Here is a 16,867-nt window from a genome sequence, read left to right as displayed (position 1 = left end):
AGGGGTTTTTGCTGTGCAGAGAAGCTGACTTCCAGAGTTTTGCAAAGAGTTTATAGGAAAGAATAGGAGAGGGCCGTGGACAGTCTGACTGGTCATACTCGGCAGACATTGTAATAATAAAGAAGCATGTCGTCAACAATGTTCAGTGTTAGGGACATGCCCAAAAGCCAGGCACATACTGTAATTGTTTTTGTCGAAAAAAACATTGTGATGAAAACTCCAGAAGGCCAAGAAGTTTGAAGAGCCACGTAGAGCCAAAGGCATGCTAACAAAAAAAGAGCATTTATTTTCAAGCCTGCTGCCACCCGTTTTTCTGGCTCCAACAGCCAAAGTTGGAAAAATAAATTACTTGCTGGAGTTACAGTGCACGCAGACAGAAACGAAGGAATGTCTGTCATGCTCTGTCCTGCTGGCTGCTCATGTTCTTTAGGTAGTTCCTGATCTCATTAGCCAGCTTGTCACGAGGAACTTCAAACTGAAAAAAAAAAAAAAAAGCAAAACACCCACCTTTCAGTTTTCGTTACAAATGCAAGTTGTAACAGGCAAAAAAAAAAAGCCTCAGAAATTTACATTCTCTTCTTTGATACCGCCTAGTTTTTGTTTGCCTTCTCTTCTTATATGTACCTCAGTAAGAAACTTATGGATCCAAACATTCAAATTTGGTGCACGAGGCAAAAAAAAAGCACGCATATATGCAAGCATATGCATGAAAACATATGTGATGCAGTAGAACGCAAAATAAACATGCCATCAGACTGAGGCTTTCCTCCCGCCCACAGCCCAGTTTTTTTTCTCGTCACAATTCCCATCATCCTGCCATCTCTCTAGAACACATGAGGTACCGCTAACTTTGATAGCAAAACAATGAGCACCTGAGATGCTTTCTTAATAAACAAGAATGTCTTGGCTCAGTGTGCCATATCCAGCCCGTCTGGAGAGCACAAAATGTTGCTACACGATGATCATCATCCTATGGCATATCACCTACTGAAAGTTTCTTGCTCGAGGCAGCCTATTGTAGAAGTTCTTCGGTACCCAAAATGTATTCAGTATCCTGCATTTCCTGAAAATGTGATGGATAAGCTGTTTGGCAATGGTGGTCAATCATCCACAATCTCGTTACAGGCCGGCATGGCTAGAGAGGCCCATATGAGAGATCCGTGTAAAATGCCGAGGGCTGTTTTCGCATTCCCGATATCATGCGAGGTGCGCTCATCCTGCTTCTGATCACATGTGCATCGTGAGCACCGTAGTCATGAGGTCAGCGTGGTGAAATCGAAACTGTCGAAACAGTCAAGCGACACCACTGTTAGGTAGCACGTCCCCTTATTGGAAGCCTGATGATGATAATGCTGAATAACAACTGGAACAGCAAATTTTAATGAAAACAGTCCGGACCTGCATATAGTACGAGGTGGAAATCAGATAAGGTAGAAATGGAAGAAAAGAACTTCTTATTGTATGCGGGTTTTTTATGGCATACAGTTGAATCCCGCCACAACGAATACCGCCACAACGAAATTTCCGCGACAACGAATAATTTTTTATTCCCCGCGAGTATCCTATAAGAATTAATGGCCTAAATTTCTCTGCACAACGAACCATTTTTGCAGAGCTCTTGCTCGAGGCAGCCTATTGTAGAAGTTCTTCGGTACCCAAAATGTATTCAGTATCCTGCATTTCCTGAAAATGTGATGGATAAGCTGTTTGGCAATGGTGGTCAATCATCCACAATCTCGTTACAGGCCGGCATGGCTAGAGAGGCCCATATGAGAGATCCGTGTAAAATGCCGAGGGCTGTTTTCGCATTCCCGATATCATGCGAGGTGCGCTCATCCTGCTTCTGATCACATGTGCATCGTGAGCACCGTAGTCATGAGGTCAGCGTGGTGAAATCGAAACTGTCGAAACAGTCAAGCGACACCACTGTTAGGTAGCACGTCCCCTTATTGGAAGCCTGATGATGATAATGCTGAATAACAACTGGAACAGCAAATTTTAATGAAAACAGTCCGGACCTGCATATAGTACGAGGTGGAAATCAGATAAGGTAGAAATGGAAGAAAAGAACTTCTTATTGTATGCGGGTTTTTTATGGCATACAGTTGAATCCCGCCACAACGAATACCGCCACAACGAAATTTCCGCGACAACGAATAATTTTTTATTCCCCGCGAGTATCCTATAAGAATTAATGGCCTAAATTTCTCTGCACAACGAACCATTTTTGCAGAGCGTTTCCGCTTCAATGAAATTTTCGCGTTCAAAATCGAAACCGAAACTAGTTTTATTGGCGAGAAGTCCAAGTGAAATCCAAAGCCACATTAAGCATGAAATCACGTGATTGCAGTTCCGCCATTTTGGCTTTGTGTCGTGGTCGCGTTGTTCACTCGCTGCCTTTCTCTTCGACAACGACGAGTTTTCATCCGCAGGACACGATGGCAACGCAAGTGAAAAAACGCAAAACTCTTTCCCTTGAGCAAAAAGCTCAAATAATCGCCCAAGCAGAAAGCGGAAGGAAGAAAGCGGCAATTGCTGAAGACTTCGGAATTTCTGCAAGTTCGCTGTCAACGATTCTAGGAACCGAGAAATAGGAACCGTGCCGCCTAATCTCGAGCTCGACGAATACATCGGCGCTGACGCTTGTGTTGTTGTTCACGAAGATGTGAGTGATGAGCAGATCATAAAAGCTGCCCGGAATGATAAGGACTCTTCCGATGAAGAAGACGACGACGTACAGGAAGCGCCGGCTGCGGCAACCGCCGTGCAGGTGATGGACGCTTTTGATGTCATCAGGAATTTCGTTGCTGTCCGAGACGACGATGTTGCAATGGGTTTGCTGACCGAGTGCGAAAATCGCGTGACGGCGTTGCTCGCCGTGAAGCGTAAGCAAACCAAGCTTACAGATTTTTGGCATTAAACGCCTTTGCTGCTGCTTGGGCAATTCTTTCTGCGTTTCACGTCAAATTTTTGCGATAACGAAGTTCCGCGAGAACGAATTTTTTTTCGTGCACCGTGAATTTCGTTATAGCGGGATTCAACTGTATTACACTATTGAGGAATTCAAAGAGGCGAAGTTGTTTTATGCGCATAGCAATGCTGGGCAGAGAAATCCAATCTAATGTGCGCGACCATTGGCAACCGAGCGTAAGGGACATCAGGAAATACAGACTTTATCGTGTACACATCTAAGAGGTAAGCTTATTTAACACTTTCACAACAAGTATAACTGACATGATAGAAATGTTTTCTTTACTGGACAACTTCCTCGACATCTACCATCCCAGAGTAGCTCAACTGCCTTCCGTCAAACTACCGTGCATGTTTGTGCCGTTCTAGTGAAACAAGAGGAGACCATTAGACACCTGACAAGCTCTTCTTGCCATGGATAGATTTTCTGCCTGCCCAATATCAACAGAAGAATGAAAGTGGAATTTACCTCCTCCCTCGTGGCTACCTTTCGCAGCTTTACCACATTCTTCTGCAGCTCTGATTCTCCAATGATGACCGCCAAGGGGATGGAGCGCTCTTCACAGTACTGCAGCTGTGCCAGCAGCTTTGGATTCAGCTTGTACGAGTGCTCCACCTGCGTCATCAAAGCGAGCGGCCATTCGCGGCCACCGTCAACAAGGAGTCTGACAGACCTGTGCTCCCATTTTTAAAAAAGAAGAGAAATTACCTTTGCCACCTTGATTCTGAACAATTGCCAACCAGCTTGGCAAGCGTATGTGTTTTACAGACTTATTTGCTCACTTCTAGGCCAATGGACCTTTTTCCAGTAAGGTCCTGCGCATGTGCGAAGCCTCCTTGGCTGCCATTTTCACCGGTCACGCGGCACATACTTTTCCATGAACGACACCCCCTCAATAAACAGCGCGACGAACTGCATAATTGAGCGCAGTGCTAGCATATTCTAGGCTCTCGGAAATACATGCATTGTCCCCGCCTGCCCTCAATCAAGCGATGTATGCAGTCAGTTCATCAGAGTCCTTTTGTCATGCATTACGTAGAGCAAGTGCACAGGAAAGTTGTTTAATGGCGTGTCCACATACGCTGACACATTTCTGCATGGGCTAGGAGAGACCAGCCCTGCACCTAACTACTGCTTGAAAAAAAGCCCACCCCCTCTACTGTGAAAGAATTTTTGCAGATATGCGAGAAAGCTTCGGTAGTCCTCCCCATCAGCCGCAAGAGTGTTTCACTACTGGAAAAAGGTCCATTGGTCAACATCCTTGAGGAATTCGGCATTAAAAGGACACACACACAGGCATGTAGATAGGTCAGCAGATGCTACACTGGCTTGTGCTGTGCAAAGTTCTATTCTTTGAGAAGACGATGCGCTCAAACTTTTCAAACTGGAAATGTATTTTTTATTAGTTTCTACAAGACAAAAAAGAAAGAACAGAGTACCAAAAAAAGTTCCATCATATTGTTCCCAACAAAAAGCTCAAAGCAGCAGCTTCTCCAGCAGAAGTCTCTAAATAAGGATGTGAAGAAAAAAAAAGCTGCCCGCTCATGCCTGAATTTTTAATGCTGGTTTTTTAACTGCGCCTTCCTTCATTCGGAACGAAAGCGCAGGTGTGTGGTGAATATTAGCTATGCCTTGAGTTTAGCCTGGCTCGAGCCAGCGGTAAATGGGCACGGCACACCTGGTATCACCCTTCCTCTGGTATCCCACAAGATTCACAGCGAAATCAGTGATCAGCTTTGAAAAAGTTTTGTTCACAAGTGTTCCTATGGGGAAAACCTCAGATTTTACCCCCAGTTGGCCCAGCTGGCATGTGGCATTCATCTACCCTATTCAACTGTTCAATATAGACAATACTAGTTCTAAATAGCCAGGTGTAACATATCTGTGCTCGATTGCATTCATGCTAACCGAATTAGCTGGCAAAAACCATAGTAGCAGCAAAAGAAGAATACAGCCCCCCCCCCCCATACCACAAAGGGGCTTCGTTAATCCGGGGCTTCTGCTACCCTGGTGGGAAAAACAGAGGAGCAGATTGGGGGGGGGGGTACTGGCATTAGAAGGCTTTTTGAGGTGTCTGTTCAGAATTAAGTGTTCAAGAGCCATGGATCAGGCTCGCAAGCTTCTTTTCATCCTAAGAGCTTTCGCAACTAGAAAGCAGCTTGTCACAACAAATAGAAAATACAAGCCATGATTATGTGCATCCCTCTTCTCCATTTGCCTACCCTAGAAGCATGACCAGCACTTACCTTCAGCCCATGGTCCCAGAGGTCAGAGCAGATCTTCATCCTTTCACGAACCAGCTGTTTTTGCGCCGAGGCAACAAACACCTCAGTCTCATTTGTCCGCAGCTTCGTCTGCTCTGCCTGTACAGAAACATGATAACCGTTCCTCATTTATCCCAGGTCACCCCACTCAGTGTTCAATAATCCTTAACTCTCTCTTCATCATGCGAACTTAAATCAATTCCCAGTGACCAACAATTTCAAGCCCGTTGTCACTTCTCAACTTCAAGCAATTCGCTGCGTGCACTGCTTGTGTAAGATGCACAGTGTAAATTGCAACTGCAAATCATGGGGTTCAACATTCCAAAGCGACACGTACATCGTTTCCATCGAAACATGGCCGCCCCAGACGGGATCGAACCCGCACCCCTGACGTCAACAACCGAACACCAGCCAAAGCTGTCAGTGGCAGGTGCTCGTGCAAGATGCCTTCCATAGATGCAGCACTAGTCATATTGTTGACAGCTCCAAGGAAAGCGGATCACCCACGCATCAGACATCGTACCGGCAAGCCGTTCTATTCTTCCTTCTTCCTCTTCAAGCATCCAGACACGCCCATCATCATGCCATCAAATCATTAACATCGCTAAACTTCCTCATCCACGATCGGGACGATCGCTCGGTGGCCCCGGGTCGTGTTACGGACGACAAGGAAGAAGCAGGCAGTGGCGCGGGCAGGAGCGCTCGCGCTAGGCCCGCGAACATTCATTAAATGTCATCTACCATCGTCATCGGTCATGTTCTGTCTCCTGTCTTCATCGGCTTGCCGCTTCGTAACAATATTTAGAGCTTTCACACCATGTGGTCCAAATTCACCGCCACCAACAACAAAAATGTTCTCTATGAAAATATGTTGGGTGTAGGTGCTGCCTTTCCTGATACCAGTTGAAGCCATACTCCGCCTGACCTTCTAAGCAAGTTTTGCTCTGACCATCTAACTGGATCATATAGTAAGTCCCACAATGTAAGAAACTTCAATGTAACTAATTCCTCTATGTAACAAAGTATTTTGGTTTGCACAACTTTGTGTCCATAGAATAGCATTGTATTTTTAATGTCGGTGTAAATTTTACCGCACTTTCACTGCTGCAGACTCGAAACAAGCTCAAGAAAGAATTGTACCGCAATCTAAAAAGGTTGGGTGACACGCATAGCGAAGCAGGCACCAAAGAATGTATGTTGCATGGTCATTTCTTGTAAGCGGTGACTCTGTGAACATTTGCCAGACCTACGCACCACGCCCCTGCGTGCCCAGCGCCACTTCGCATCAAGCATGAGAAGTGCGCACCCATCTCCATGTGACCCATGCCAGCTCCCTCGCCTGCTAACACCGTGGCTCTTGATTAGTTAATTTGATGCAGAGGAGAGTGGCTGCGGCAGTTGCGAGGAGTGGTAGAACAAAATGCTGAATTACTGTTACTGTGCATAAAGCCTAAATAATAATTTGTTACACAGCTCACTCAAATATCAAGGGAGCCTTTATTTCACCCTACAGGGACAGGATTTGCTCTCCTTTTTTGTAAAAATTTCGTGGTGGTACTGTATTTTACTTGCACAATGGACACACTAACATAGTGAATAGACCCGCTGCATTCTCTTGGCATGCAGTTTGTTGATGATACCAGACACATACAGTATGAGCCACTGCAGGTGATGAACGGTATATGCGTGTTTATGCAAAAACTTGCTGACTATGCTCTTGAGCCGCAAATATTTATATTTTACCTCGTGCAGTGAATGCACTCCCCAAATTTTTGAAGTCTTCGGAAATAAAGTAAGTTTGAGAGTAAATACAATACCAGGATTCCTTGGTCTAGCATAGTAATTCTTAGCCTTGGATGTGTCGGGGACCACTTATGGGCTAGTAAATGTGGCGGGGGACCCCTAGAGACCGGGGCAGGGACAGGGGAGGAAGAGCGATTCGGCTTTGCACCTCCGTGCTTTTAACCGTGCAAAACTGTATCTAGCCAGGCCAGAGCTATCGCGATTTCTTTTCTTTTTTTCTTTTTGTGGGCATGGGTTTCGCAGACCCCAAAAATCGCTTTGCAGACCCCTTGGACCCCCATTTGAGAAACGCTGCTCTCGCACTTTCAAATGAACATAGTACTAGCAACAGTAAGGCTAACTCGCTTTGATATCTTCACCAAAGCCCATTTACTGTGCCACATACTGTAACACTCTGCAAGATTTCATCTATCAACATTAATGTGACTGTTTTATCACATAACAGAATGCATGTGAAGCTTGGGCTACCCATTCGACAACACGCAGCATTGCCCAGTGCCCGGTGAAATACAATTCAACATCACCGTGCACATTGGTTTCGACAAGTGGACTTGTCTTCGTCTGGACGAAGACAAGTCCACTTGTCGAAAAGTTGGCTCTGCCCACTCTGGAACTCATTCTCACATCTGGAGTGACTCTAATAAAATCTCCTATACACACACCAGCTGCAGCTGGCCATGTCTTCAGAGGGCCCTAAAAATGGAGCTGCTGATAACTTAAGTGCACCCACCAGAGCTCTTGCTTCCAGCAGGGTGAAGATGCGCTCGACACCGACACTGATACCGACACAGGGGACAGCCCGGCCCTTAGCATCGAACATGCCAACGAGGTTGTCATAGCGGCCGCCCGCTGCCACACTGCCCACCGACTCTCCAGGCTGGTTCTCATCTGCAGGCACAACAGGAGCAAACCATCAGCCAACAAACACTAATCAGGCTCAACCATGGTCTTCAGAGTACTGCTGCTACAGTGCCTGCTTCCGTCATGCACATCCTACTCGTAGTACATGCCATGCAATGTGTCGGCATATGGCCGCACGCTGCCACCAAGGCGGCAAAAACCATCGGCACAATATTGGTACAGTGTTGGCAATACATTGGCTTTATGTTGGGCCAGGTATTACCAATACATTGCCAATATTGGGTCAAATGTATTTATGCTGCCTGGATGCATTCAGCTGGTCCCAGCGTGTACCACATGAATGGTAATCACAACATTGGTGACGTGTGGGCAGAGCTTGGTGCTTAAAGCTGCAGTCACAGCTCGCACGTTTGTGTCATTCACAGTGGAGGAGAAGTGTGTTCAGAACGTCTGATATTCTGCCACAATGTGTGCAGTGCACTTCTGCATTTTAAATATTCGCATCAACTCTGATCCTGTCAAGAAATTTCATTGAATCAGAAACTCGTTCTAAAAATACCAACGGCCATACTTCTACTACATAGCAACTTCCAATAGAGAAGCATTACTCTGACTAGGTCACTCGAATGCACAGACTTATCTCCTCAGTATGGCTAAGGTACCCAGAAAGTCATCATTTTTAAAAACTTGCACTAAACATCACTATGATCATACATTCAGAGAGTTCCCTGTTTACTTGCTGAAAGTGCTTGTCAGAACGACTCAGTCTCACCTGTAAGAACAGCTTCAAAAATGATGCCTGTGTAGTAGTCCAGCCCACGAGCAAGGCTCAGATCAAAGGACACCTAGACGAAAAAACAATAGCTCACATTTTTCTGATACACATTGAGCCAGCAAAACAAAAACTACCAAACAGCACCAGATAAAAGCCAAAAACCATGCAATGGTGGCACAGCTGCACACAAGTCACTATATGCCACCGCTAGTTACTTACATGATGATGATGACCTCAGACAAAATAGCACATACCCATGGCGGGGGATTGACCAGGGTGCATTGTAGATTGTAAATATATATGTTCAAGGACTGGAGTATTCAGATAAATATGGATGTTTAACTAGAATTTGGAAAAAAGAAAAAGTAATGAATTCATACCTAGCATAGGAATCTACCTGTTAAAATTATGTAATCATGAATAGAATCGCACACTGGTTTTAAGGCAAATACCTGGACGCTTGCCCCGAAGGAGAGGAGAACTGGAATGGTTAGTGGAAGGCCTAAGTCGCTAAGTAAATTTTGCGGAGAGACGCGAACCTCTGGCAGAAGAGGTATATACTGCCACTTCTTTTTCCTCCGTGCAGTACCGAAATGAAATGCAACACTGGGAGGAAGAAAACAAAAGCAACCACAAGAAGAGCTTCTCTGACTTTCAGTGTCAACGTCCGCCTATGAAAAACCATCTAACAAAGAGCTTTTTGCACTTTTCAAGTAGCCACTGTGGGTAACAGAGATGCCTGTAAAGTTTGGCAAAAGCAGCAAGAAAGCTGCCGCCTGCTAGGATAAGCACCCCAGTGCAGTTCAGTCAGGTAAAATGTCTCAAGGGAAAGGCAGTCTCTAATAGCATGCATTTGATAATAGACCAATATTTTTTAATCATGTGCTATGATATTGGAAATCACCACTGCACAAGAGTGTGGAATAATTTTTCTTCTGCCTCTTATGGACCACTTGCAGAGCCGTCAAGTGCTCATGAAGGGCCTTAAAATAAATATGAATTTCTCGCATGTGTGTGTTTGTGGCTGTGTTGATGTAAACAATGGCTTTGCATTTCACTGCGATGACATCAAAAGCTTTACCGGCAAAACTATATGTTAAGAAAGGATATGGAAATTAATCATTTAAGCATTAAAGGCAATAAAATTTGACACATGATTTCAAGAGTACACGTTGCATTAAGCCCGGTTTTTAGTTACTGGGTAATTACAATTAACGCCTTCACAGAATAATCCCTCTGGCATTAAATAATTAAAGGGGCAGAACAGTGGCCAAAATATGTCATGAGATTATGGTGGAAATAAAAAGCTCTTGCCTCATATAGTGCAGATCGAGCACTGCAATATCAAAGAAAACGGTCTTTACAATTTTCATTTGCCATCAAAAATCGCATAAAAACAACTGAGGCGCTATATTGCCGAGAAACTCTTACTTTCACTGTAGTACCCCATGTGACCACATCTCAGCAAAATATCACTATTTTCGTAAGTGCACACATTCTTTTTTCCTCTAGGAGTGCTCGTCTTAATTTATTTTGCAGTCTCTCTCCAGTGTGTCCTTAAATAAAAACCACCTCTCCTTTCACATCACAAGAGGCATGCTTTCAGTTTTTGTCACTAGATGGCGCCAGTGCTTTGAATTCCGTGGATGGAAGAGGCAATAGTGCCCACTAAAACTTTCATCAACGAGGCATACATTATTGTGCTGTAGCAGCCTTGAGTGGAAACTGGAAAGGACGCTACTCTATGCTAAAAATGTGTAATTACTGTCTGGCGAGTGAAATTTATATTTGTTTTCAGTACATCTTTTTTGCCGACCACCAGTCGTCATCATGGCCACTGCTCGTGGTTTCCAGCATTAGAGTGCATAAAAACAGGCGCAGCACTGACTGAAAAATTCTCGGTAAAAATCTTCTACAGCATTTCTACCATAACCGCTATGGAATCGAACATTCTATACAAAAATGTCTCCATCGCGGCAAAACAAATTCGATGCCATAGTGTTCTGTCCCTTTAAGGAGAAAGTGCACAAGTGTTTTATGTCAACATCTTTAGAAAGCCATTGGTCATTTTATTTGCCATGTCCCCTTCAAAGTGCACTAAGTGGCTAAAACAGCGAGGTGCGAGTGATGATTCTATTCATGAGCTTTCGACAATTGTCAAACCTAAGCTTGAAAATTGTCTGGAATGCCGGGAGCAGCTATCTTTGTCTGGGTAACATGTCAAGCGTTACAAACGCAGAGTTGGCCACGAAAATTGCCTGAACTGAAGTCTTAAACATACCATGTTTTTGATACTGGTTTGCCCAGATGAGTAAAATTTCACAGGTCGAGAATTTGACAGAAAGTAAAAGGGAAACCTGCAATAAAAGTTACTTCAGAGAAGACAAGAACCTCAAAAACTCCTTGGAGTTGACCTGCCAAGAAGACAGAGGAAAAGAGCCATGTCCTGACCTTGCTGGCGATTCCGTACAGGTTACAGTAGTCGAAAAAAAGCTGCATCTCATCCAGGCCTCTCTTGACAGAAGCGTTCGTAGCCAAGTCATCCGACAGCAGAGCAGCGACCAGCTCTCGGCCACCTGAACCAAACCGTGTGCGCCATGCACAGTTATTTATTATGCAGGCCTAGAGCAGTGCACCCACACTGGCTAATACAGTGAAAGCTCGTTAATTCACAACTCGTTAATTCGAAATAGTCATCGTGGTCCGGTCCGCAGTGCATAGAAGTCTACGCGCGTAACAGCTCGTTAATTCACTCAAAAATTGGCGCCGCCACCCATAATTCGAACTGCGCGCCGCCAAGCGGCGCTGTTAAAAACCATCGTTGGAAGCTTTCACGGCAGAACGATAGATGGCACAACCATCAGGGCGCCGCTAGGGTGCTGGAACAAGCAAGGTATATATACCTTGGAACAAGTACTAAACAGTCTTTGTTGCCGCGACTCCTTCGAGGAACGACGTATTAGTGTTATCGACAACGGTTTCGTGTTGCATTTCGTGAGCCCTCGTTTTGCACGCCGCTTGTTGTGAGCTTGTGTCCGCGAGATGTGTTCGCGTGGGAAATACTGTGCCAAGACGGTGAAGGAGAAAGTGGCTATTTTACGCGAGGTGGATGAACGGAAGGCCAGCAAAGTGGAAATCGCGAAAAAGTACGGGATTCCACCAAGCACGTTGTCGACGTACGTCCGAAATAGGAAGGCCATCGAGGATGCCTATGAAGCCGAAGATTTCACCAGCAAAAGAAAAAGGCTTCGGTTAGCCAAGTATTCGGAAATTGAGACCGCTGTGATCACGTGGGTGAAAGAAATGAGAAGCGCTGACATTCCACTGAGCGGCCCAATTATCATGGCGAAGGCGGCCGATTTCGCCCTGCGCTTGAATGTGGAAGATTTTGTCGCCTCCGAAGGATGGTTTCACCGCTTTAGAGACAGACATAATCAGAGGGGGAAGAAGACTCCCTGCGTCGCATTCGCATGCTAGAAGACCGAGTGAGTACGGTAGCCCTCAGAGAGAAGAAGCAGAAGATGATAACAGACTTTTTTGCTAAATAAATGTTTTTCGTGCCCTCCGGGCATCAAACGCCTTCATTTTTGCTCACTTTCATTAGTTCGAATTTTGATTAATTCGAACTGGCCTGGCGGCCCCGTGGAATTTGAATTAACGAGCTTTTACTGTATCACAGTTTGTCAAGCCTGACACCAAGTGCCTATTACTTGGTGCAGCTGTGCTTCAGCTTTCAATTACAGCTGAGCTCACTCGAAACAGATCACCACTGCACTGTGTCTTAGAAAGACTGGACATCAGTGAAGGCATACTTGGTAGAACAGCACTGCCCTGCAAGGTTTCTTCGTTACAGAAAGGAGCACACAAAAAATAGCTTTCAGAAGTACTTGCTGTACGGCTAGTTGGTTCATGCTAATAGTAAAACCTCGACAATTCGAACCGGCGGCCTGCGCCAGCCTGGTTATCCGCTGAACATTATCCGCAGTTTTGTTGAGTGCCACGGTGGAAGTTCTGAAATGCTTCACCTGGTTGACCAACTTGAGAATATGACCTTCGGCGCCGCAAACTACCGGACGCGGCAAACTAGCATCTTTGATTACTTTAAGTAATCTGAAATATGCCGAATAAAGGTAACACGTTTCTGCAATTAATTTTTTGCCCAAGTCATATTTCTTGACGTGTTCAGTTAATTCGAAAACCCACTTAATTCAAAGATTTCTTGTGGTTCCGATAACTTCGAATTAGCGAGGTTTTACTGTACATTGGAATGGCGCAAAGGACGTGAACACAGAAATGATTTGATTTGGTTTGGTTTCGTTTGGTTTGATTTGGTTTGGTTTAATACAGTTTAACATCCCAAAGCAACACAGGCTTTGAGAGACACTGTAGTGAAGGGCTCTCGAAATTTTCACCGCCTGGGGTTCTTTAACATGCACTGACATCGCACAGCAGATGGGCACCTTGCTTTTCGGATCCCGCATCCTTGTGCACAGCAGTCGAGCGCCCTAACCACTGCACCACTGCAGTGGGGCTGAACACAGAAAAGAGGGAGAGAAAAAGTGCCTACTACCGAGTTCATTGCGGAAAATACCACCTTTTATTACGCCGGTGCATATCAGTCAGAACATTGCAACAAGAAAACAAATACAGAATCATGATGTTCCAAATGCCAGAGCATTATCACAGCCCGAACAAGGCACCCTTTCCTTTGTTAGTGTCATTTGCAGCATTCCAATGTATTGTAAAACGATAACTATTTTCTGAAGAAGGCAGAAAAAGGTGTCAAACGACCTCAGTATCGCTGATGACTTCTTATTATAAAAAAGGTTGCAAAGCAAGGAGACAGTGTTGTGCCTAGACCAAACTAAAAGACACAACACAGTCTTTCTGTAAATGGTTGCGCATACATCAGTTGTGTCACAATCACACACACCCTAAGTGAATGCTCAATCACTAAACCTAGCCACAGTGGATTTAACAATTTGCTAACATGCTAAGTTTGCCGTAAATGTGCAGATAAACGTGCACTCACATATAGGCGCGCAGGGTTCTGCATTACATTTTGCTTCCCTATCTAACATCCTTTCACCACACAGCTAAATGTCTCGCTTTGGTCTTAATTTCACCTCAGGTACCATGAACTCTTGCTTGTTCTGTAATCCACTTCGTTACTCTTCAAGGTTGCCCTTCCCATTTTCCTCTGCTGTCCTCCGTTTTAAGCTCCAAACTTTTCCGATAGCCTCCAAGTTCCAGCCCCAGAAGCAAGTAATGATGGGATGCAGCTCTAGCATACATACTGGCATTGCATAGTTGCCATTTCCCGAGGGTCATCACGTGAGAGATGGCGACCAACTTTTGTACTAAGTAGAGAGCACATTTCTTGCTGTTTCTTTCTGAAATAGTTACGTCTTGATCAGCACAGCAGCTCTACTGGCCCTGGCACTTACTCAGCTGGGTCTGAGCTCCACGAAAACTCCCGTTTTAACCAATGGATACTGTCACCTAGTGGCGCCAGCATGCCCGAAAGACAAACGGTTTGCACTTGACTAGACAATTGCTCAATAGGCTAACTTGTGACTTTAAACAGAAAGAAACCCAGCAGCGGCAGTTGCATAAGGCTCATTCGATGGTTGTCGACAATTAGAATGAATGCTGCTCTCGGCCGCACTCAACTTCAAGGCGTTGACAAAATTTCGACATAAGTTACTCATAGCACCTGCAACAGTCAGTCTTGAACAACATAGAAATGTTTCTATATGGCTAAAATGGTTTTGGAGAAATCAGGTAGCCATGCCAGAGATGAACAGTACAGTGGTAAGGGTCAAGCTAGCAGTTTTGAAGAAGAAAAAACTGCACAAAGAAAAAAATTATTACTAAGCTTTGCAGCAACATTGATAGCAGTGCAGTCAAAACTCAATTTAACAAAACTCCGGATTTAACAAAGATATCCCGATTCTCCCCAGACACCTGTAGGGTACAATGCTTTGACTATTTCGATATAGCGAAACCAATTTCATGATCTGTCCAAATTTAACTAACCTTTCTTCGAAAAATGAAGGTGAGAAAGTTCATTTTTGGTTTGTTATGTAGAGAACGTCCCAAAACTTATTCATATTGAGCCAACAGCAACATCATGGAGCGCCTTTGTCCTGCTTTTAGCAAACTGTGGCTTGCAAAATGAGATTTATAATTTTGAATTTTTAACTGAATTTACCAGATGGCGGTTGAAGTGGTGGATGCCCTTTAGATGCTGTGGCGGTTTGCCGGTACACATGACGGGATGAAAGATGTGCAGGACGAACATCAAACTAAAGAGGAATTCGTGCAGTTGTTTGCAAAGCACATGCAAGCAAAGATCACCGACCTCTGTGCTGGGATATGAATTTGTGATTCTCTGGAGCTCTTGTTGTTCAGATAACAATTTTTGCTGTTTCTTTTCATATGCACTAGTTGTGTCAGTTGTGTTGGAGGGCTGTAATTTAATTTCTGGTGCTATTACGCTTTGCCAATTTGAAGCCGTGGAAGCTTTCTGGATGCCGCTACACCATACAACCGAGCGTATCAAATTATGATATGGAGAAATGTTTCACTCAATTTTACGAAGTTCTCAATTTAACGAAATATTTTGTGCCTACCTTCAACTTTGTTAAATCGAGTTTTAATTGTACACAGGGCAAGTGCTCTACCTCCTTGCCAACAGGGGGCCAGCCATTGCAGTAACCGTAGTTGCAGTGCAATCATAAATTTCTTGGCTCGTCAAAAATCCTTCAAATGAAAGTTCGCTGCTTTGCCGTCCTTCGCATGATACCTAAAATGAACCAGGCTGCCCCCCAAAAATTGCTGCCGTCAGCCACTACATGACCTAGAAGGCAACTCTGGATAAAGAAAAGGGTGCACCTTTTTTGTTGACAAATTGGCTGATCCTGTCAGCCACTTCTTCAGCCAGCCCTTTTTCAAGAACCATTTCCTTTCGGACGTCCTCCCAGGGCAACTGAATAAAAGAAAAAAGATATGAGAACCCCTCCTCAAAATACCTCAGTAATTCTGACAAATCAAGTTCGTGTCAATTCCTGGCACAGAGATGGGCAACACATTTTTGTAAAAAGAAATAGGAAACATACAGTCTGATAATGAGTAACACATCAGACTGTCTCAGACCCAATATCTCGTGAACACCACACCTTGCACCATGAAGTGCAAGAGATAGATATATATTTTAATGGCAACAGGAGATGTCTGCCTGGTGGTAAGCCTAGCATGCTACTCCTGATGAGGGTTGAGGGATGAGGGTGACAGATTGTGGGAGGGGAAGGGGAAATAAATGAGAAAAAAAAGAGAATCGGTGTCGCACACTTTCACACGCACATAAGCACACACAGATGAGTTTTAAAGGGTATTGATCAACCCTGTGTCCTTAAGAAAAGTTAACTTTCACACGCACATAATCACACACAGATGAGTTTTAAAGGGTATTAATCAACCCTGTGTCCTTCAGAAAAGTTAGTAAGGCCTTGGTAGCCCTCGCAGCAGACGATCCGTCGCACCAAGGACCCAGGACATGTTCAAGGCGCAAGGTTGTTTCTTTAGGTAAGCTTAAATTATCGCGCAGTGTCCTGCGATGTGCAGTAAACCGTTGACAGGAGGTTACCAAATGTTCAAAATCGAAACTGTCTACACAGAATCCGCTTAAATGTGTCATACACAAACTACTTCCTACATAAAATAGGCATAGCGAGCAGGCCTCTGTGCTCTACATGTGATGTGTGTGAAAATTTTGAACATGAAGTGCAAGGTGAACCCAGTATTCTTACTGTACTTTACCAAACTGATCAATTTCGGCCAAGAAGAAGAAAAAAACAAGTTTGTTCACACATTGCAACTGTATTTTGTTTTCCAGACTTAAAAGCAAACTACAGGCGTACTATGTCTAAATCAGATTTGTGGTACAAAAAGAGAAATGCGAGACTTTTTCAATAAGCCTGTGGCTCGTGCATGTCGCACAAATCCCACAGAGAACAAACACCATTTCGGCTTCCTGTAGTACAGAGCAAGCAAGACACACTATTCCCAGCATACATGAGTAAAAATGTCCAGCCAGGAGTGTCTGCAAAATATCTGGCAAGGTGCAGTGAGATGCGTCCACAGCCAATAAGCTGATGCGAATATTCCACAGCTGAAGAGCTAAGCTTTCCT

General features: G+C 44.5%; 1 protein-coding gene across 2 annotated transcripts in view; it reads right to left on the bottom strand.

The window, feature by feature from the left end:
• Nucleotides 1-246: 246 nt before the first annotated feature.
• The window catches only part of HisRS (histidine--tRNA ligase), a 34,113-nt gene continuing 17,492 nt past the window's right edge, over nt 247-16,867 (bottom strand). For both annotated transcript variants that reach the window (XM_084602109.1, XM_084602110.1), the window contains exons 7-13: nt 15,572-15,665; nt 11,126-11,250; nt 8,672-8,744; nt 7,769-7,926; nt 5,218-5,334; nt 3,440-3,586; nt 247-475 (exon numbers count right to left, since the gene is read on the bottom strand). In XM_084602109.1, the coding sequence (XP_084458235.1) occupies nt 395-475; nt 3,440-3,586; nt 5,218-5,334; nt 7,769-7,926; nt 8,672-8,744; nt 11,126-11,250; nt 15,572-15,665 (795 nt within the window). In that variant the 3' untranslated portion in view covers nt 247-394. The remainder of the gene's footprint in view (nt 476-3,439; nt 3,587-5,217; nt 5,335-7,768; nt 7,927-8,671; nt 8,745-11,125; nt 11,251-15,571; nt 15,666-16,867) is intronic.

This window comes from Amblyomma maculatum, chromosome 4, assembly GCF_055883805.1.
Source record: "Amblyomma maculatum isolate TAMU_Amacu chromosome 4, ASM5588380v1, whole genome shotgun sequence".
In the NCBI taxonomy this organism is placed as follows: Eukaryota; Metazoa; Arthropoda; class Arachnida; order Ixodida; family Ixodidae; genus Amblyomma; species Amblyomma maculatum.
Note: the sequence above shows the minus strand (reverse complement) of the source record. Positions and strands in the feature narration are given on the sequence as shown.